Here is a 23,621-nt window from a genome sequence, read left to right on the forward strand (position 1 = left end):
TCTAAGTATGCACAATTAAGTTTGAATTGATGACAGCATTCATCTTGAGAAAGTAGCCAAGCTGTCAAGAATCATAGAAACCTGAAATATTGTTTTCTGTTACAGCAATGGAGGCATTCCTACACAGCTTCATATGATATCTATGACTTAAGTAAAAGGTCAGTGGTTTCCCCATAAAATCTCATAAGAGTTTGCTAATATAAGTTTAAAGGAAATCCCACTGTGAATTACTCTTTGTGATAATGCTTCCTTTTGTCCTTTTTCCAGACAGCTGATTACAGAGGAAAGAATTCCAAACAATACACAGTGGATCACGTGGTCTTCAGAAGGTCATAAACTGGTTAGTGAATCTCTTTGGTTGTCAGAAAAAATTGGCTCAAATGTTTTATAAGCAGATGGTATTAATCTTGATAGAATACATCTTAGATATCCAGTTAATTCATTGTAAAATGTCTTGATATTGTCCAAGACAATATCTTACTAAACTAACACAGGAAGTACAATTCCTGAAAGCTTCTAAACATCTATTATGGAATTGTTTATTCACTAAGAAAATGTTTATTGAGTTTAAGTTCTCATTTTCTACTGTGCTTAAATGTGTTTGAATCACTCCTGCTTTTTAATAATTTAGTGATATTTGGAGTCACTGTACAAATATCTTCATGTTCTATCAGGTGAGGAGAATGTTAGAAGCTCCAAAGAACATGAATAGAAACTGGAATGTATACATGCAATTAATTCCCCTCTTCAAAAATGCAGTTGTACTGCTTCTACTTACTCTCCCCAAACAGAAATGCACAAGCACATACCATCCTGTATAAGTAGTCAGCACATACACTTAAAAGCATCCAGTAGTTCCAAGTATAAGATAATTTTTAAATGGTAGGACTGTTTTCAGAATTATTTAGAACTATAACTTGTGTTTTTACCCGGTAAGAATGTAAGGGATGACTGATGCTTCTTGGTCAAATTGACTCTACAGTGATAATAATATTCTAGAGTATATGCAAATGATCAAAAGAATGTTGTAGTATGTTGTTATTGATCCAAACTTTTTTAATCTTTACAGGCATATGTTTGGAAAAATGATATTTATGTTAAAATTGAACCACATTTGCCAAGTCAGAGGATTACACAGAATGGAAAAGAAAATGTGATATTTAATGGAATAAATGACTGGGTTTATGAAGGTAGAGTACGTTTTGTCATAGAAAAACTATTTGGTTGTTCCTTTGGGTCTGCTTTCCTCCATTTAATGTGATTTTTTGCACAGTAGTACAAAACCTATGTACATGAGGTCATATATGATGTGGCTAAATGAAATGAACTCTAGGGTATGGAAAAAAAAGGTTTATCTTGTGTGATTGTTGATCTTAATGTATTATGTTATTTCTCTTCTCTTTTTTTGTCCTTATGGTTAAGCTCATGTTTGTTACTGTATCTGACTTTGTTACTTGTCATATTGTATGTACATTTATTTGTTTATTTGAAATAGGGAAGGGAAGAGGGGAAAACAAGATGATTTGGAGGGGGATGGGTGGTAAACGGGGACAAAAACATGAGAAGGGGTATCAGTATGCGAGAAGTAATGCACCCACTACCTGATGAATGTAACTATAAGCCCTCTATGCATTATCCTGACAATAATTTTTTTAAATTAAAAGAAAGAAAAAATATATAGTTATAAAAGTAATTATAACTTTTCTATATGTGGGCACATGATGCAACTCAAAATAGCTTGTGTTCTTAAAAACATCATCCCATCTCATTTAGAATTGGTAGCAGCAGGTGTCTCACTGTCTCCCTATCACAATACTCTGCTTGTCTCTGCTTTGCTACAACAATGAGCCTCTCTGTGTAGGTAGCTTTTCTGGTTTTGCTGTGGCATAAAATCCTCCAGATTAGCATTAGCTGTTTCTCTAATTAAATATACCTAACTCAGAAGTTTCCAAGGAAAGCATATTTCTCCAAAAGTAAACAAAAAGATGATAACATATCATCTGGAAATTAACAAATTGAGGGGGAAATTTCCTGTTTTGTTGATAAATTGGGTTCATTTGAATATGGGAAAATCATGATTTCTTCATTCATCATGATTAATGAAGAAAATTTAATTAGAATGCCAGGGAAAATATTTATAAAACTAAACTTTTAAAAAAGGAACCGTCTGTCTTTTAGAATAAAATGATTTAGAAACTACTGAGGAAACTTTTTAAAACCCACTACATAATGAACATAACTTAACCCCTCTATAAATCCCCCTAACAATAAAATATTCGAAAATATTAGAAAAATATTTAATGTTTATAATTGAAACCATTCATGAAGCCACCTCATACTTATCAGAAAAACTTTTCCTTCTTTCTTCCTATTACAGTTTTACATTATACTTTAATTTTGATTCTTGCTTAGTACAAGTCTAGTCCAATTAATAGATAAAAGTATAACAACCACAGATAATGGTAAAAAAAAAAACAAAAAGATAGCTGAATGTCCATGGTTTATGCCCATAATCCTAGTGACTGAAGAGGCTGGGATCTGAGGATTGAGGTCCAAAGGCAGTCTCTGAAGAAAAGTACTTTTATATTCAATTAACCACACAAAAGGTAGAAGTAGAGCTATGGTTTAAGTGGTCGAAGGTCAGCTTTGAGTGAAAGGTTAGTTAAAGCACCCATGCCTTGAGTTCAAACCACAGTTATGGCAGCAAAATAAATATAAACAAATAAGTATCAACTCTCCAGAAATACACAAAGTAAGTGTTCGAGTAAAACTTGAAATGAAGTGACCTAAATGATGTACTTGTCTGTAGTTACTTAGAGGCTAAGAACTGGACTGCCTAACACAAAGGGTCCTCTTGGATTTTTGATATTTATCAGGAAAACTTTTTTTCCCAAGCAATTACTATTCCTCAGAAGTAGCAAAGTGTCCCTAAGTTAAGCTCAGATTTCTAAGGTAGACCACAGCTGCAAGGATTTCATGTGTTCATGTCTGAGCTATAACAGACAGAATAATAACTTTAGAGCTCCCATATGGGCCTTTCTTTAAAAATGAGATTTTAGTCTTTAGAGGAAAATTACTGCATTTTCAATATGGAAAAAATATGTTCTGCCTTACGAATAAACACTAACTCAAAACAGAAAACATTACCTTCTATCCACTTCCACAAGTATTATTTTTATCAAGTCCAGCTCTAATCATACTGATATTACAATGTGTTGCAGACTAGAATAAATGGGTAGACACTATCAGGATGAAATATGAACTCAGTATATGAAGAGGGTTTTAGTGGAAACTGTTGTCTCACAGTCATAAGAACTGGATTCTGTTTCTTTTTTTTTGGAGTTATGGAAGTGGCTTTATTGGATCTCAACAGGTAATCTTTTGGATCTGTGTTCTTAAATGGTATTGTTGCATCATACTCATTCGTTGGGAAAAAAGATATTACATTCTTTGCAAAGAAATGGATGCTAAGTAAAAGAAGTCAAGTGTAGAGAGGCAAGAAGCTCATTTTTTTTCTGTCTAGTCTATGGAAGTTAGATCTAATTTATGCATATATAAGTAGACATATATAGGGTTATATACATATGCACACATATGTATTACCTGACTGTAACTCCTTAGAACGACTCACAGTCTAGGAAATGAATATAATGAAGTTAGTGTTTGAGTATGACAGAGAGAAGGCAAGGGAAGAAAGGAAGACAAATGAAAACAGAAGTGTAGGGGCAATGTAGTTCTAATACTCAATATATATCTTATCACATTAGGAAAATAAAAGGGATTGGTAAAGTTGGGAGCAATGGAGGAGAACAATGAAAGGGGTAAAACTAATCATAAGTCAATGTACTCATAAATTGACATGTTGAATTGTAAATTCCTTTGTACAACTGCTTAAAGATAACTAAAACAGAGTGCTCACAAGGAAAGACAAAGAAGCCTCTAACTCAGTTGCTAGCAGTTCTTTGACTTTTCCTAATTGAAAGCTCAACTCCTGAAAATTTTTGATGAAATATCAACATACTGTTCAGTCACCTAGTAAATATTTACGGTTGCTATAATGTCACTGAATCAGTTTTCTCTGACATCATCTGCAAATAAGGGATATACTGTCATTCCTCGTTAATTCTGGGAAACATTTCTGATCAACTTTTGATATATACAATTGGTTTCTGCCCAACTAAATAGTAAAGATAAGACAATTGCCAAGGTTTTGTAGCACTGGAATCTCTGAATGTCACGGGTTTTCAAGCATACATTATTGATTGAATCTGATGGTGATTTTCTTCTGGAAACCTCTGGGAAATTCACTGAATAAATAGATGTCCCAGAAACAACATGTTGGTGCACTAGGTAAGATGAATGGAACCATGGTTGGTAAAGACAAGGCCATGTTGAGTAGTGGCTGGGAATCAGCTGGTGGCCCTCTGCTTCCCATATGATGTCTTTTTTTTTTTTTTGCTCTCTGAGGAGTTTTCTTTCTTTTATATATATATATATATATTTTATTGTAATTAAATGAACTCCAAATGGATCAAAGACCTGGAGGTAAAAGCTGACGCACTGAAAACTTTACAAGAAGGAATAGGAGAGACACTAGGCCTCCTTGGCACATGTCAAAACTTTCTTAATAAAGACCAAGAATCACAACAAATCAGAGAAAGGCTGGATAAGTGGGACTGCATTAAACTGCGGAGCTTTTGTATGGCAAAGACATAGCTAGTAAATTAATTAGGAAGCCTACAGAGTGGGAGAAGATCTTCACCAACCAAACAACGGACAAAGGCCTCATATCTAAAATATATCAACAACTCAAAAAATTGAATCACTCCAAAACTAATCTCCAAAGTAACAACCGTCCCACTAAAAAATGGGCCAAAGACTTAAAGAGAGTCTTCTCTGAAGAAGAAACAAAAATGGCCTATAGACACATGAAGAAATGCTCAACATCTCTGGTCATAAAAGAAATGCAAATCAAAACAACTCTAAGATTCCACCTCTCTCCAGTTAGCTAGGATCAGGAAAACGAATAACAACAGATGCTGGAGGGGATGTGGCTAGGAGGGATCACTACTACACTGTTGGTGGGAGTGCAAACTCATTCAACCACTATGGAAAGCAGTGTGGCAGTGCCTCAAAAGGCTAAACATAGAACTCCCCTATGACCCAGCAATTCCACTACTTGGCATTTACCCAACCATCCAGAATCTAGGGCATACTAAATCCACTAGCACAACAATGTTCATTGCAGCATTATTCACCATAGCAAAGATATGGAACCAACCTAGATGTCCCCCAGTTGATGAGTGGATCAACAAGATGTGGTATTTGTACACAATGGAATTCTATGCTGCTGTCAGAAAAAACGACATCGACCCATTTGTTAGGAAATGGAAAGACTTAGAAAAAATTGTATTAAGTGAAGTAAGCCAGACTCAAAGGAACTTAGGCTCAATGGTTTCCCTCATTTGTCATAATCAGTAGAAACCTTGGGCTCTACTAGCAGAGATCTGCAATAGAGCAAAACCTTGATACATAAGGCCATATAGTATGAAGCTAATTGAAAGGACCTCCAGGATATTGAAACAAAAGCCATATAACGAATGATTGTTGTCCTTAATGTACTATGTTATCTCTCATCTCCTTTGCTGTCCCTTGGTTATCTCATATTGTTACAGTATCTCACTTTGTTATCTGATATATTGAATTTATTTGTATTTGGTTATTTGAAATTTGATAGGGAAAGGGGGAAAACCAAGACGGGGGGGGAGGGTAATGGGTACCAAGACATGTGAAAAGGTATCAATGTATGGATTCTGTTTCTTACCTTACATATTTCACTCAGTCTCTCAGAGCCTTAGTTTCCTTATCTGTAAAAAGGCCTATGAAGATACTTATGGGCTTTTGTGAAGATAACATGAGCTGTATTTTGTAAATCCCAAATGTTACCTTGCATAAATGCAACTCGATGACACAGCATGACAGTATAAATCACTCACATGGGGAATAAGCTTCTTTTGTAGCTATAAATGCTGAAAAGGCACTGGGTTGGGCAATGCAATGTGGCATGGGAAGATGGAATCAAGTCTGTCAAGTCTGGGTTAATTTTTAATGCTACTAGTTCTTTGTCATGTTACCCAATTCTGTTTCTTTTATCCTTTCTTCATTTTGTTCATCTGTGCAAATGGGTTGTGATAATGAACAGTCAAGATAACTTCTGATTGTTATCAATTCCTATATAGTGTCAGCTGTTTATCAAGGTAATTACTGCATTTTATTGCCACTATTTCTATTTTACTGTTCCAGCTATTGCTATCACTGAAAGTGGATTTTGAAGCAACTTTCAAAGTGCAACTTGCAGAGTTCTTAGTCATCTGATCAGTGATGATTTCCTTATTCTAAGATTCTGATTTCTCTGCCTTGCTTTTACATTTTCCGATACCATCACATACGACAAAGATTAAATAGGAGTTTGTACCAAGTATACTTTTCTGTTAGATTTCTATTACTGTAACAAAATACCTATAAGAAACAACTTAAGAGAAGAAAGGTTTATTTGGGCCCAGAGGATAAGTGGTTACTTATTGATTACCATTGATTACTTGGCTACACAATTGCTTTGGACCTGTGGCAATTCAATACATGACCACAGAGAGTGCATGGCAGAAGAGACTTTATTTCATAGGTCTGGAAAGCAGAAAGAAAGGGGAAATCCTAAATCCTCCTCTGGGGCATTTTCCCAGTGATCTAACTTCTTTCCACCAGGCCTACCAACTGAAATTCCCATACTTTCCAATAAGGCAAGGTACTGAGGACCAAAACTTTAACTCATGGACTTTCTAAGAATAATATATATTGAAATCACTTCAACTTAAATTCCTCATTCTCACTTAGTGAAACAGATTTAGAAATTTTAAGACTGAATTTTCCACAAGGAAATCTGATAATAATTGTCGAGATGAACTGCCTTTCTCGGTTATTGATAATGAGCCCAACAATATAGTGGGAAGAAAGCTATTGCTTTCATTTGCCTCCCTCTTTGACCTTTCCCTCTATATATTAGAGAAAGGGGACTAAATCAGTTTTCAGATTCTAGGCCGAGCAAAGGAGATGTTCCCAGTGGGATCTCATGGGGATCTTGTCATTCTAAATCCATCCTTCCCACACCTTGTTTGTGCCAAGAGTAGTAAACTCTGGGCACCATATTGGTTTGGTAGCCTGGAGCCATACACCACCCACCAGAACCCCTTGAGCTCAGTACAAATTTAGCCCAGTTGGGGAAAATATGCTGGCATTTTGACTGTTAGAAAATTAGAAAGGAAAATCAGCCTCTTGTGTGAAATTTACTTTTAGTATGTTTTGAGGCATAAATTTAGAGGATTATAAAATAAAGGGAAAATGTAGAGCTTATATTAAATATCACATGCTAAAATATTCTAAAATGCTTGAATGGGTTACTTATTTTTATAATCCAGATATATCCTTGAAGATTCTATTTTCATTCATTTGTATTACTCTGATTTTGGAAACCCAGCAAATGTGAAATGGTTCATTAGTTGAACTCTACTGTAATTACTCTAGCTAATGAGAATAATATTTTGAATGCCAAAGCCAATTTATCAGCTACTTCTTGTAACAGAACAATTTATGTCTTTTTATCAGAGGAAATCTTTGGTGCCTACTCTGCTCTGTGGTGGTCTCCAAACGGCACTTTTTTAGCATATGCCCAATTTAATGACACTGGAGTCCCACTGATTGAATATTCCTTCTACTCGGATGAGTCATTACAGTACCCGAAGACTGTGTGGATTCCATATCCAAAGGTCTGAGCTTTTGTTCATATAGTGGTTGTGTGATTTGATGGGGAGAGAATGGTTGCATTTAATCCCTTCCTGCTAATGAAAATATTGTCAGTCTCTCTTCAACAGCTTGCTGTGATTACTCTTGCTGAAGTCAACAGCATCTGGCAATTTTAAAGTATTTTTATTATCCCAGGAAAGAGTGTGATTTAAGGTTTTGTAATTTCTCCAAAAACTTTGAGAAATGACAAGCAGAAAAAGATGGTGAAAATGCTTTAGAAAGAGGTAGGGGGGAGGGATTAAATGTTTGAATGAAAGAAAAAGAGACTATAATTGAATCAGAAGCTCATCTCATTTGTAGAAGTTGGAATGTGCCCGAGTTGAAGTTGAAAAGCTTGGTAATATATCAGATTGTATTACTAATTAACCAGATACAGTACATGACTAGATTCAGTGAATATAAATTTTTCATGCCCTACATTTGTGATAATAGTGCCATATCTTGATTTTCAAGGTTGCTCTCTGCCACACAGGATATGTGTTCATTAAAACTGAAAAGCTTTGTTAAATTGGGTAAGCCAGGAAATTAGGAAATATTATAAAGAAGCCAGAAATTCTTCACTAGTAACAAAATAATAATGGTCACAGCATCATCTGCAGGAATATTGAATGAAATGTTTTTGCTGCGAGTGACTTGGAAAAAGGAATTTTTATTTTTACCAACTCACTTAATTTGCGTTATGAAGAGCTGCCATTTTAGGAAGGGAAAGGAAGTTAAAAGGAAAAAAGATCTGAAACTAAATATGGAGATGTGTTTTCAGTGGAATGTTATTTTTTGATGAGCAAAACTGGCAAAAAAAACCCATAAAGTGTTCTCACTAAAAATAATCATATTATTTCTAACTAATCTGTCAATAGAAGATCTATGTGTGCATTTTAAAAGGCTTAACAAGCTTCTGTCATAATATTGACTGTAAAGATCCAACATGGTGAACCTGAAATTGGAGTGGAAATGCTGGCTGCCTAATTAGCATCATTGGGCATGGGCTCAGGTACTAATTTTTTTGGTGGACCATATCTTTGGCAGCAGCCAATGTGTTCTTCCTGGAAACATCCACCAAGGAGTTTTGTCCGATGGAATCAGGATAGATCTGGAAATGATAGAATTGAACATGTAAACATTCATTACTTAAATAAGCATGCTTTGGACTTTTGATTTTTTTATACATGTACATGCATGCACACACAGGCACACATGAACACACAAATGCATATTTTGTTTCCAACTGAACATACAAAGGTCACACTTCCTGAGTATCTCTTGTGTCTCTTTGATTTATATTCAATTTCTTGAAAGTGGCAGTTGCTATAATTTTATCATGATAAGACAGAGGATTTTGTGCAGTTTTAAATTTGTGTAAAAATGTTATGGCTTTTTTGTCCATACCAATTATGTGATCATTTTCCTCCCCCTAGGCAGGAGCTGTGAATCCAACTGTAAAGTTCTTTGTTGTAAATATAGACTCTGCTACCAATCCAACTTCCGTCCAAATCACTGCACCTGCATCTGTGATACAAGGGTAAGATGCTTCTCTTGAAGGCTTTGATAGTAAAACTCAGGCTAGAATTTCTTCCTTCTTACATTCATCAGATCAAAGCTGAACCCCTACTTCCCATCTTCAGGCTGGCCACAATTTGTGTTTGCATTCCCAGTGTACAGTTCAGCCAGCATCCAAGTGTCATGGAGTCTACACTCAAATTGGAGGTGACAAATGATAGCCAGATAAACCCTGAGTAGTGTGAAATGCCAGGTGGTAATAAATGTGAAACAAACCAAAGCATGGCAAAAGTGTGAGAGCTGGTGAGGGGTGGCCTTCTGTGAGCAATGACGTAAGGCAAGGAAGGGGATCCATCCAATACCAGATGCCAGGGTGAGAGGCGTGGAATTGGCAGCACTGCAGAAGGAATGTAATGGGGCATTAGAGGAGCTACAGGGAGGTCAGAGAAATAAAAGAGGTGATTGGTGAGAGCTATGGACCTCATAGGGTTTTCTAAGCTAGGGTAAGTCCTAAAAAAATTCAGAAAAGTTATGCATTCAGCTTGGGAACCCCTTAATCACCTTGTCCTTCAATGTTTCTTGCTGTAAACAATCCTAGAGATTTGAGAGTCTGCCATCAAGTAACTGCAGACCCATGTTCATCTCCCTATAATGAAATCATACTGGGTAAAATTTATGGCTGCCAAATAGCTCTTCATTCATTTTTGTTGTTTGCATTGGTTTTGTTGTTATTAAGTAGAAATAGCACATAATTAGCATTCATGGTATGCTAGGCTCAGGACATTATCAAATGCTTACTACTCTTTAAAGTATCTGCCATTTCAATGGCTGTAATTGTGTGCCTCTGACACAGATAGTAACATCAAGTCAGAGATTAAGAAATTAACCAAATGGGTTTCTCTGTTCAAACTTGTCACTGGGACTGCAAAGGGAGAGCAACTAAATACTCAACCTTGAGTACCTGATGCCTTGAGAAGCCTAAAAGTGAAAGGTAGGAAGACACTGAGTTTCCATGGGACTGCATTAACTACTAAGCTTGTTGTAGGCTATGCTCTGTGTTTAGTAAATCTTTGGCTTGATCAGAGACTCTTCATTAACTCAGAAGGAAACTCATTTAACGTTTGATTAAAAAGAAAATATAACACCCTTTCTCCTAAGTTATTCCATTCAACAGTATGAAATTTTTATGTAAAATTTGCTATTCAGCCACCTCTTCAATCAACACTGATTGAACACCACAATTTACACTACTATGCATAAAGGAAGCTTATTCCCTTGTAGCTTTGAGGATCAGAGAGACCATGTAAAACATTCAGATGAAGTAAATGAAGAATGAACTGACAGAGGTCTAAACCACAGGTTGGAGGCATTCTAAGAAAGGAAGGTGGGTTTTTCATGACCCCAAAGATCAAAGGATGCATCCTGCTGAATGAGTAGCTTAGTTAAGGGGATGCCAGTGAGGCACTGAGATAGAACACAGGGTGTGGGAACACACAGGGCTATCCTGGAAGAGCCTGGTAGTGCCTGATTGGCCTTTTGGCTGGCAACCAATATATGTCTATAGAGAAGATGAGCCATGAGTGCCTGCTCAGAAAAACATTCCATCTGAAAGGAGCTTTAGACTTCGCCAACAGTTTATAAACATTTTTTAAGTACCTGGAAACTTTGCACAAGTGAGATATAATACAGAGGCCCAATTCAGAAAACAGTTGGAAGATTGCTGCTCAGGATGGGCAAGTCTAGGTCATGTCTCTACTCCCTCTCTGGTATTCCTGAGAGATTAGAGAGAGCCTAAAGAGGGACCCCAGAACACAGTCAGAGTTCCATGCTGAGGCACAAATGAGAGGGCTTAGAGAATAAAATCATTTGTTCAAATCAGACAGCAAAGTATTATGAGAAATAATACTGGGACAAAATAATAGATAATGAAATTTAAATATGTTGAGAATTTCTGAGGGCTATAGGCCTGAGCTCAACATTCTACTCCACCAGTCTCATTTATTCTTCAGAAACACATGATACCTTTTCAAAGCCATTTCACTGATGAAGAGACATGGTCATCTCTACAGGGATAAGTAAATGATACTCCCTAGAGACCAGGGATACTTACTAGAAAGGAGGCAAATTTTGGCTCTTAGGCTACCAATGCTGCATCCATCAGATCTGCAACTTCTTACACCACCTATTTCTCTTGCCAGAGATCTATTAGTGGACCCATTAGGGTTGGCATGCTATCAGAGCAAAGTGTGGCATGAAACCAAGGCCAGAGCTGGCATCTTCTGGTGGTTTGCTGAGTTAATCACTGTGGCTTGTTCTTACTATTATTTTTCCTTTAATTATTTTTTTTCCAGTTGGTAACCCCTATCTTACTTAATATTCACTATGTCCCACATACATCAATAATATTTGCGATGTCCCAAATGAAAGTTTTACACCAATTAGAGTCATTCATATCACCTGAAAGACCTTTATGAAATGCCTGCTCTTTGCCAGGCACAGTGCCAGGACAGGCAGCCACTTAATGGGGGAATGCCAGTGATAAGATGCTCAAAAGCAAGTCTGTCTTGGTTAATTCAACTATGATTTGAAGCTCTCTAGAAAAAAAAGCATTTTCATTACATGAGGAATTTGTAAAGAGAAGCAAAAGGGTGAAACTAACTAGCAGTGTTTCATTAAGGGATAGGCAGAGGTTCTAGAGTCGGAACAAGTTTTAACAGGAAATCTGTAGCCACTTGCTTCATTTGAATCCTAGCTCCCATACTTTCCAACTGAGTGCTATTTGGCACGTTGCTTCACCTCTTTGTACTTCCATTTCCTTGTCTACTAAAAATGAACCACAAAGGCACCTACCTGCACTGAGTGGTCATAAGCTTTTTGTAAAACACTTAGAATAGTTCTCGGCACACAGAAGATACTCATACAGGGTATGAGTTCTTATATCCAGACATTTCTCCTGCCTTTACAGCAAGAGGTAATTCCCCTTGGGCTAATATAGCTCCAGAATTTAGAGAAACTTGTTGAGTCACTAATGCCTCATCCAGGTAATTGGTCTAAGCTCACAGGAAGGCATGTCTGCAGGTACTAACTGCAGGCCTTCTTCCATCCTCCCACAAACATCATAAAAGGAAAGTTTACTCAATATTTGTCTCTTTGCAAAATAGAATAAATATTTATTTTGCCTGAAAGTATAGGTGATAATGATAATCTTCCTGGTTGGATATTTCTGATTTAAAGCAGTATCAAACCCTGTAGTAAAAAAGTTCAGTTGAACCATTGTTTACATCTTTTTCATGACTCTAATATCTCAGACTTGCCATAATCTTGGCTCAGAGCTGCAACTAAAAAGAAGTATGTTTACAAGAAAATTAAAAAATGAATGTCTACAGCTCTTTGCAAGCTTTCCCAGAGTACAGAGCACACACTGAGTCATGGACAGTGACAAAGGGCTCAGGTTCGTTAACCTTTATCTAGAAGTGGGCAGGGAAGGTCCTGATGCATGTAAGATTTCTGGCTGATTTCCCAAATGCCATTACTCAACATTTTCAAGTGGGGAAAAGTTGCTCTATAATGCTGACTTATGAACCTGTGGTTTAGAAATTTCTGGTGTTAGTAGATGAAGCCATTGTGTGACTCACTCTTCTCCTTACCTGCCCCCTCTACCACAGGAATAATTTACAAAAGCAGTAGGTAGTTTCAGATGCAAACTCCCTGATTTATTCCCATGAATATTCAATAATCTTATGCATGTGAACTCTACTGCCACATAGAAAAGGTGCTGACTGTCCATAGGGCTTCTGACCTAAACAAATGAGATATACAGCCTAAGTTAGCCCAGCAATGGCCATCCCAAGCCTAGCCTGTAATTCACTTTTGTGTCATCAATAAGTAAAATAATTTTATGTTTTTAAGCTTAGGAAGAATATATGTGTGTGTGTGTGTGTGTGTGTGTGTGTGTGTGTGTGTGTGTGTGTATTGGGTAGGTAATATTTTTTTCTTTTTCTTCCTTTTTCTTGATCCTATATCACAGTTTAAACTTATGGCCCTGGGATCTTGCTTAGACTTTTTGTAGAGCTCTAGCACTTGAGCCACACCTCCAGTTCTTGCTGTTTGCTATTTAATTGGAGATAATGAGTCTCTCAGATGCAAGGGCTGTCTTGGAACCTGAATCCTCAGGTCTCAGATTCTTGAGTAGCTAGGATTATAGGGATGAGCCACAAGTACCCCATGCATCTTCACTTGCCTTAGCAGAGTGGCTGGAACAGAAAATATTTGGAGCACAGTGATTGAAACATTTATTATCTGGCACTTAAGTGAAAAGTTTCTTAATTCCTAGCCTAGAAAATTAATTTTGAAAACATTCTATATTTAAAATTTTATTCATTACCTAAATGTTTTCTCTGTCTGGCAAAAGCCATATTTTCCTACCTATCTTCTCTGTGTTGAGTGCATACACAGATCTCCTTCCAGGGCCTGAAGAGAAGCAATGTCAACTGGTACAGCATCACTGCAGTGATAAAAATCTGGGCAGCAGGAGACACCAGCAGGAGCTTTGCAAGGAAACACAGTGAAGAAGGGGACATGAAAACTAAGACCTAAAGAAGTCAGAGCATGCTGGGTGTTAGAAGCTCACACCTATGATCCTGACTATAAGAAGCTGTGATCCTGAGGATCAAAGCTTGAAGCCAGCCTGGCAGGAAAGTCCATGAGACTCTTATCTCTAATCACCCCAAAGGTAGAAGTGGACTGTGGCTTCAGTGGCAGAACAATAGCCTTGAATGAAAAAGCTAAGGGATTGCCCCAAGTTCAAGCTCCAGTATGCCCTTGCAAAGAAGTTAGGGCTTGGCAATCCTGTCAGAATAAAGAGCAAGACTGAACAAAGACAAAGTGGCTGGAAAGACTGAGGATGGCCAGGAAATCAGGACAAGCCAGACTAGAGAGTTTTTGAGTTCTCAAGGAACAATGAGAGTGCAGAATTGAACAGGTGTCCCAATGTGTGGGATGTAGTGCTTTGAAACTGAGTGAAGAACTTTGGATTTAGTATCTGCAATGTGCAAAGACAAAGCCTGGAGAGTCTGTGTCACTGGGAGTATTAACTCATTAGGTGTCCTACACTTAAAAAGAGAATAGAAAGCTAGAAGGGAATTAACATACTTTGTCTTGAGCCATCTAAACAGGTCAGTAACTATTTTGTGTATCATTTAATGAGTGTGAAAGAGAGGAGTCTGGAACTTATTGAAACTATCAGAAGGTGGAGCAATTTAGGTCATAAAAGTCAAGAGAGAGGGTTTTCTTGCCTTTAAACAGGAATTTAGTGAGCATATTTTTTGTGTCAGGCATCTTATCAAGCCTTGGGGATCCCCTGTGAACAAATCGCAGCTTTAAGTAGCTGTAGGCATGGAAGGAAAGCAACACGACCAGAGGAGGGGATAGACATGGCTGGGGTACAGTTCATCTCCCTCTTCTGGTCACAGGACCAGACAGCATGTGGGTGGGTGGGTGGAGAAACTCATGTAGAACTCTCTGAAAATCTAAAGCAAGGCTTTGATCAGACACCGAAGAGGAATGATGTATGAAGAGTCTCTCAAAATGATACTTGGAAAGGAACAAAAACAAACAAAAAGTCAGAAAACAAGCCATCCAGAACAAATTGTTTTAGGGACATCAGCAGAGTATAAATTATAAATTCCCTACGTTTCACCGTATATCAGAGAGTGGTCTCAAAAATGTTTGAAGGTATATGCTGGGGAGAATGCATAGGTCAAAATGTAGCAGGATTCTTTTATTTTGTCAATGGGTGGATGTTTTGACCCTGAAAAAAGTTATTTTATGTTCTAATACTTTTTCTGGGTAGGTGTGAGTCACTTTTCCCAATTTAAAAGAGAAGTAGAGAAAAAGATGAACTCTAGTTTCTTGCTAATGGGAAGAATTTTCCTAAGAAACACATCAAATTAATTAGCAGAAAACACCAAAATCCCAGCTAGTGTTCTGAGGGTTTGGGAGGATTGTGTTGTTCCTGTAAGATAACTGACAAGAGATGGGAAACATCTGCCCTTGACTCCCTGGTAACACCAGCATCTAAGTTGTGGATCTGAAAATTCTGAGCCCATGGTAGGATACATACATGTGTATTAAGCTACTGTCAGATATTGCTAGTTTCTTTGTTGCAGAAATACTTTAGAAAATGAAAAAAAACCTATGGTATTAAATGGTACACTGTTAATTATTTAAAGCTCTACTTCATGAGAAGTTAGTTTTTGCTAAATATAACGCTTATTTGTACCAAGTCTGAAACAAATTCATTCTTTCCATCCCCTGTCCCTCTTTTCCTGCCTCTCTCTCCCTCTATTCTTCTATCCCTCTCTCTCTTCCATGCTCTGTCCCTGTCCTCTTTTCCTTTACTACTTCCCTCCCTCTCTCCCTTCCTCTATCTCTTCCTTCCTTCTCTCCAGGGACCACTATTTGTGTGATGTGATGTGGGTCTCAGAAGAAAGAATTTCTTTGCAGTGGCTCAGGAGGATTCAGAACTATTCTGTGATGGACATCTGTGACTATGATAAGTCTAACTTAACATGGAATTGTTTGCTGGTAAGACTGAGCTGGAATATTGTGCTTCTAAACTAGGATGTGATCAGAGGAATGTATGATCTCCGGGAGAGTAGAGATTGGGGATTGGAACATGTAGGTTTTGTTTTTCTTTTTGTTGTTTTTGTTTGTTTGTTTTGGGGGACTTTGGCACTTTTGCTCAATGCTAGTGCTCTCTCACTTTGAGCCACAGCTCCACTCAATATTTTGTGGTGCCTAATTGGAGGTAAGAGTCTCATGGGTTTTCTTGCCTGGGCTAGGTTTGAATAGCCATCCTCAGCCTCCATGAACCACCCTCACTCAGAGGAACATGTAGTCTGTGTGTCTCTTCTCCCTCACATGTCTAACCATGAGACTTTGATTCACTCTTGCCTGTCATATAACCTGATATCCAATGTGACATCCGCTTTATCTTTGTTCCCAAGTCACACCATTTCAGTTACACATATGATCACCCGAGAAAGGAGAAAGAATGACTGGAAACCTGAAAGATAGAAAGAGATGATAACCCTGAAAAATGCAAAGTGGGCCCGTGGCTGCAACTGCAGTGAAGGGTGTTTTAACAATGAAAATGTAGAGGGTGGGAAGTGACTGGCCACATATGTAAAACAAAAACAAGGTACACACATCTACAGATCCACTGGCCACCCTATGGTTGTCTTTAAGTAGGAAACCACTTTAGAACATAAATAACCACCAGCCTGAGAAATAGAAACATAGAGACAAAACTCAGTGTTCATATATCTTGAAGGTGCTTGGGGTTATAACCAGAAGATTGTCCAGCTAAGCTGGTGGCTCCACAGCAGCTCCTTGGAGAGGTCTTGACCTCAGGAGGGGCGCTGCTTAGAAGAGGCTTGCTGGTACTTGTTAAGGACACTAGCATGCCTACCTTTCAAGCCATATGCCATGTCTTTATATGTCCCCTCCCTATTTCCATCTTGGCTGGGAGCAGTGCTATTTCTCATCTCAGAGGGCTGGAACATCCATATCCTAATTCTCTTATTAATTCATAGAAGAATTGATTGCCTAAACTATGCTAGTGTATGTATATTTTTTAAAAATCAGATACCATTTCTGTCTCCAAAATGTTTCTGTTTTGGTTAGTAATCCCATTTAAAAAAAACGCACAAAACTCTTAGCCAGATATGAGGTGTATACATATAATCCAAGCTACTGAGGAAGCAAAAGTAGGGGCATCAAATCATGGTTCAAAACTAGCATAGATTCTATCTGAGTAACAAAGTAAAATCAAAAGGATGAGGAACATAGTTCAAGTGGTACACTGTTTGCCTACCAAGGGTGAGTCACTGAGTTGAATACCTAGTAATACAAGAAAAGAAGAAAAACAAAAACAAAAAAGAAAGGAAGGAAGAAAATGAATTCAGAGATTTATCACATTATTGAACACTTAGTCTACCAGGGTCTGGTGAGACTGAATCTCAATGGAGCCAAATCAGGTCACAGGACAAAGCTATAACTACAACTGCAAATCCTCAAATCTTTGCTTCTTGAGAATTAAAGCTAAAGCATCATCATATCAGCATATAGTGCCATAAAAGGGTGTACTCAATACACCCAAGATGAAGGACAATAAAAAGTTCTGCTGTGATCAGGTTGAGCCAAATAATAAAATAGCATAAGAAAGAAAAAGCACAGTAGATACAGGCAAAGACCCATCTAAGCAGAAGGGACTGTGGGAACATTTCTAGAGTGGCTAGGTGAGAGCATGCAGGAACTATGGTCACTTGTAATTAGGGCTGGACAAGAGGAACAGATATGCTAACCGAGGCTAGGGATATAATATTGGGCTCATGTGCCATTCTGAAGAATTAAAGATAGAATTCTGGCTCAGGTGACATCTAAAGAATCTGGACTTATAAGAAATAGTAGCTGTTTCAAGGACTTTAAATTGAGAGAGTGTCTTGATGGGACTAGAACTATTGTGATGGCAGTGGGGGCTAAGCACGGTGGATAGAACAGAAGGAGAAATGATAAGCATCATCTCCAGTTAGGAGACCATGGCAGTGAACCAAGGGAAACCTGCCAAGAACAGGAAAGCAGTCAATGACAGAGGAGACAGATAAAGAATTCAAGAGATGGCTTGACCATGGGAGCCGTAGAAGAATGGGAATCTAGAATGACTCCCAGTGTTTTCACTTGAGAGAATAGGAGGAGAAGGAAATCATCTTCAGTTCTGCACCTGTTGGGTCTAAATGTTAATGAATGGGTTAAAATGAAACTCTCTGTGCAACTACTAAAAGATAAATAAATATGTAAATAATTAAATCAAGTATTAGTGGAGCTTCAGGACAACATATGCCAGGAGAGAGCTCCAAGCAAGTTGAATGTTAATACAATAGAAAAATACTAACACTAATCAAAATATGTGAATGGGGGAGTTTTCAGTCATTTTAAGTGCAAAGTTGCTTATTTTCCCACAAATTGTGGCTAGAGAAACGATTTCATCATCTTCTCTTTGAAATGGCTGTCACTGTATCTCTGTTTTTTTTTTCTTCCTAGGCACAGCAGCATGTTGAAACGAGTACTACAGGCTGGGTTGGAAGAGTAAGTGCTATAAGTTATGAGGCTTAATATATGTGTAGAGATAGATAGAGATATACACACATGTAAGGTATATATCTATATATGTACATATGAAATATGATATACATTTATGCCTATGCAGGTACATATACATATAAATATATAGATGTAAATATGCATAGGGGTCAGCTCCTCAGAGCTGAGTAATTTTCTATACCATGACACTATTATTTGTCATGAGTAAAGATACTAGTTGACCTATTTCTCAAAGTACTGAAAATGCTCCCTATGATAATACCATTTTTTATGAACAATGTGTAACATAGCTCAGTTGGAAAAAGTCAAAAGACAAGTGAAACATCAAGAACAGAGCACAAAACACATACTCTAAGCAACCTGTAATTTCCAATAAGTTAAAAAGCGAGCATTGCTGAAAGGCAGCCAGGATGCGGAGTGTGCCTGTTGACCTCCTATTTGAAGTTATGTGCTTTGAAGGCAGTGAGCACAGTTTCCATTGCAGCTTGGAAAAATGCCTAAGGAGATGCAACTACAACTAGCAGAAACTCACCACAAGTACACAACACCGGATACATGCTGTCTCTCCGGAGGAAATCATACTCATCTGAGTCCACACCTCTGTCAGGCACTCAGTTTCAGAAAACATAGTGACCTTACAGTGCTTCTGAGTTGTTCTGCATCTCATGTCCACCACACAGAATGACCAACTACATTGTTATTGGTCCATGGAATAAATAATCAGAAGTGGGCAATATCCAGCCCACATGTAATCGAAGCTTTACAAAATCATATGATACAGGATAGGATGGGACAGAACAGATGTAAGCTTCTCATGGCTGTCTTGAGCTATCTGTATTAATCATTTTGTATGGGCCACAAATGATGCTTTAAATAGTGAGATGGCCCTTGGTAGGAAAAAGGTTTCCCACCCCAGGTAGAGGATAGAACTGCAGCCATTTTGACGCCTTCTACAAAGATGAAAAAGGAATTGCACCTAATTTTTACAAATATTTCTATTAATCCTTCAAGAGGGAAATAAAGCAACACACACCAAAAAATGTAAATATTTTACATCACTGTGTGACGGAGGTGAGACCACAGTCCAGAAAGATGACTGGCTCTGGCTGGGCTCAGAACTCTGGTAGCATTTGCATGTCCTTTCTCTTCAGGCATTGATTGGGCATAGGGGAGAGGTTTGCCAACATGAAAAGTGGTTTCCTCCATGGCAAGAGACACACTACACTTCCTCACGACTCTTAGAAAAAAATATGTTTTTTCCTCTCTGTATTTAACCAGACAGATGCCACTTTTCACACATTTCTACTAGGCACAACTCCATCCAGGGGAAACAGGGAAATGTATTAAAAAGATAAGGCTGTGAACACAGGTCTGGAGAGGGGAATGTGTTTCAGAGCTCTGTAATGAGAACACCAAGTGTACTGCACGCCTCAGCTTGCTCCATAAATGAATTCGCTTCGAATCACTAAATAGAAGAGGCATTTGTCTTCCTTCCCCAAATGGGAGCTGATAAGACAGGCAACATCAAGGGCTAAGTGAACCAACGTTTTTAAAAGACCATCTCCTACCTGCTCTCAAACGTAGCTAGGAAATGGAAATTGTAAAGCAACATATTCTTTCAGGCTGGGGCAGACACTCTTACTCAAACTACATTATATTCTGAGTACTGTCTTTTATTGAACTGAAAAAAAAAGATTTTTTTCTTCTATGTTTCTGTGCAACCTTGTTTTTGGTAAAATGTTGATCATCTTAAGGAAAATGAAAAGGCTTCTGATAAAAATATCTGTATGAATGCTTCTATATGAAATATACAACAGACATCACTTATGGTCTCTTTCTTTTTGAAAGCCTGACTTTCAAAAGGAAATACGTGTAAACAGAAGGTCAAAAATTTCTCCCAAATTACAAAACATCCCCAATCTGAAAGTCAGTTACCACACTTATTAGTGTGTATGTGGGGGGGCGGGGGGAGACATGCACACTGAGGCTTGAACTCAGGGCCTGGTCTGCTCCTTAGCATTGTTTGCTCAAGGATGGTTTCTATCACTTGAGTCACACTGTCACTTGTGGTGTGTTGATGGTTAACTAGAGAAAAGAATCTCATATACTTTCCTAGTTGGGCTGGCTTTGAACTGTGATTTTCAGATCTCAGACTCCTACGTAGCTAGGATTGCAGGCATGAGCCACCAGCACTTGTTTTTGCATGGAGAGACGATGCTTCAAAATAGCACTAACCATTTCTATACCCAAGCACATGTAAATTTTCATTCTCTCATTTGCTCTTCACCAAAATTTTTCCATGAGTTTGATCATTTTGTTCACATTTCATAGTAGAATGATTGTCTTTTTGAGACCCTGTAGTTTTATTTTTTCCTGTCTTCTCTTTTTCCCATATATTTTTTATTTTAATGAATAAAAGGGTTGTATTATATTACACTCACCAGATAGAAGGTGCAGTACTTTACAAACCCTGTAGTAGTTTTATTTGGCAAGAAAATTCAGCATAGAGTTTTGAACACAAGTGTTGATTCTGAGATGAGCCTACTGCTTTAACGGTTTTTTTGTTCTCTGTGATTTTCTTTCTAGTTTAGACCAGCAGAACCTCATTTTACCTCTGATGGGAATAGCTTCTACAAGGTCATCAGCAATAAAGAGGGTTACAAACACATTTGCCATTTCCAAAAAGAAAATAAAGTAAGTAGTCTTACATATGCTATTCCAGGTTGACCTGTTTTTTGTAACCTAAATAAAGTGGAAATACTTTGGAAAAGTCAGATGATGTGTAAAAATTCTTCAGTGGTAGTGGAATAAGGCGAGATGGGATGTAGATGTCATAAGGGGGGTCATGATGCACTGTAGTCACATTAATTGACAGATTTAATTAAAACATTTTGCAAACTACTTAAAGATTTTTTTGTATTTTATTGTCAGGATAATGCATAGAAGGGTTACAGTTACATTTTTCAGGTAATGGGTACATAATTTCTTGAACCTTGATACCCCTTCATATGTTTTTGTCCTCCATTCCCAATCATCCTGTTTTCTCCCTTCCCCAACAAATAAACATATATACAATATACCAGATAACAAGTCAGATGCATTAACCACATGAGATTAACAATGAGTGGAAAAAAACAAGAAAAGAAATATAGTACATTAAGAACAACACCCACAAAGATAAACCTCTTGTTAAAGATCATTTTTAAAAGAAAAAAACCTCAAGATTACGTGAATATCTAGTAGAAATGATTTAATCCTCTACTCAACTTTGATTGGAGAGAAAGCATGTGTCTAATGAATCTCTTATTAAAACCCCATTCAGAACTGTACATTTATTACCGAAGGAGCCTGGGAAGTCATTGGGATAGAAGCTGTGACCAGTAATTATCTGTGAGTATTCAAATCGTCCGTAGAATATAAACCCAGTCTTTATATTCATGCACTCCTTGCACAGAAGTAGGGGGGGAAGCCTCCTGCAAATAAAGAGAGTAGTCTATTTGGAATGTGTTCAATCCTCTTTTTTTTTCTTTTTAACATACGGAAGCCTTAATGATTTTCACATATGTTCAGCAAATTTGATATCATGCCACCGAGCAGCTCTACCTCTTGCTCTTACCTGCTTTACAATACGGTAACTGCAGCCTCTTTTAGAGAATGTCCTGAAGTGCTGTATGAATACGGGGGTATTCTGTGAACTTTCTGCTGGCACTGACTGTTTGGCAGTTTGGGAAAGGCAATTGTATCCACCCGTGTCATAGCCTTTTTCTTTGAAAACTGAAAAGCCTGGAAAAAGCTGTCCACTACCATACCTGATATTGTGGAAAAGGGAATGTCAATTTTCAGAATTAGAATCCCAAGCAGTTTTATGATTCTTTATTGGACTCATCCATGAAGAATTTTACAATTGCCCAAAGTAGTGTTTGAAGACTCTTTTCAGATATGGCTCTGGCAGTCTTTGGAAGACAGGGTCCCTGTCATCTAGTAGCCTATGTCGTGAATAGAAAAATATGGAAAATTGGATTGCTACAGAGAATTCATTTTCAGACAACTTATCAGTCAGATTTTTTTCTTTCCTTTTATGCAAGTACTAGGGCTTGAACTAAAGGCCAGGGCACTCTCCTTTAGCTTCTGCACTCAAGGTTGACACTCTGGCCCTTGTGCAATGTCTGTACCCTATTTTCTTTTTACTAGATATTTGGAGATGAGTCTTATGCCTAGGTTGGTTTTAAACAGCACTTCTCAAATCTCAGCCTTTTGAATAGCTAGGATTATAGTTGTGAACTACCAGATCCTATGTAGTCATATTTTGAAGTTTGCTTCCTTCACACATTTTAGTCTATTAGGAGAAATAAAGGGTAGGAAGAGAATGGCTTCAGGAGGGAATAGGGCAGGGAAGAGGAACAGGTGTGGAAATAGGGCAGGCCCCTGTACTCTCTCATGTACACAGGTCATGTCTGGGCTTGAGTTCAGGGAATGTAGCTGATTCATTGATATGCATTTGTTTCTTCCAGATACTACATCAGTAATGAATATAAAGGAATGCCAGGAGGAAGAAATCTTTATAAGTAAGAACTCTGTCAAATTGTTGACTTTAGTCTCTGAGCTGATGAGCAATTTCTGCATTATTTTTTTTTCTAATTTGTTCTAAATGACATTAAGCTGCAACTGTTAACGAGTGCTTTTATTTTCTTATAAATCAATATAGGTAGCTTTATTAGATGTTTCATAACTTTTCCAAACAATGGGAGATTGGAATTTTTATTGATGCCTGAACTTCACACTTTTTAAAAAGGCCTTGAGCATTGTTTTGCCATTCTGACACCTCTGAAGCCAGAATATGGCATTATTCAATTTCCTTTATCATGCATCCTTTCATCTTGCACTTAATTCCACTCTTGGTCTTTACAGAATCCAACTTAATGACCACACAAAGGTGACATGCCTTAGTTGCGATCTGCACCCGGAAAGGTGTCAGTATTATTCGGTGTCATTTAGCAAACAGGCAAAGTATTATCAACTGAGGTGTTCAGGTAAGTTTATGCTAATAGGGACTCCCTGGCCCCTTAACAGGTGTATGTGACCCTCCACTCTTCTCCAAACAGCAT

The 23,621-nt window shown here is 37.7% G+C and overlaps 1 protein-coding gene across 2 annotated transcripts in view; it reads left to right on the forward strand.

The window, feature by feature from the left end:
* Positions 1–23,621, forward strand: part of Dpp4 (dipeptidyl peptidase 4) — an 87,495-nt gene that overhangs the window by 33,030 nt on the left and 30,844 nt on the right. For both annotated transcript variants that reach the window (XM_090342738.1, XM_090342739.1), the window contains exons 6-16: positions 106–158; positions 268–340; positions 1,070–1,190; positions 7,660–7,820; positions 9,273–9,376; positions 15,804–15,939; positions 18,457–18,501; positions 21,103–21,210; positions 21,839–21,906; positions 23,028–23,081; positions 23,425–23,546. In XM_090342738.1, the coding sequence (XP_090198864.1) occupies positions 106–158; positions 268–340; positions 1,070–1,190; positions 7,660–7,820; positions 9,273–9,376; positions 15,804–15,939; positions 18,457–18,501; positions 21,103–21,210; positions 21,839–21,906; positions 23,028–23,081; positions 23,425–23,546 (1,045 nt within the window). The remainder of the gene's footprint in view (positions 1–105; positions 159–267; positions 341–1,069; positions 1,191–7,659; positions 7,821–9,272; positions 9,377–15,803; positions 15,940–18,456; positions 18,502–21,102; positions 21,211–21,838; positions 21,907–23,027; positions 23,082–23,424; positions 23,547–23,621) is intronic.

This window comes from Megascapheus bottae, chromosome 12 (genome assembly GCF_031878675.1).
Source record: "Megascapheus bottae isolate mThoBot1 chromosome 12, mThoBot2.hap1, whole genome shotgun sequence".
Classification (NCBI taxonomy): Eukaryota; Metazoa; Chordata; class Mammalia; order Rodentia; family Geomyidae; genus Megascapheus; species Megascapheus bottae.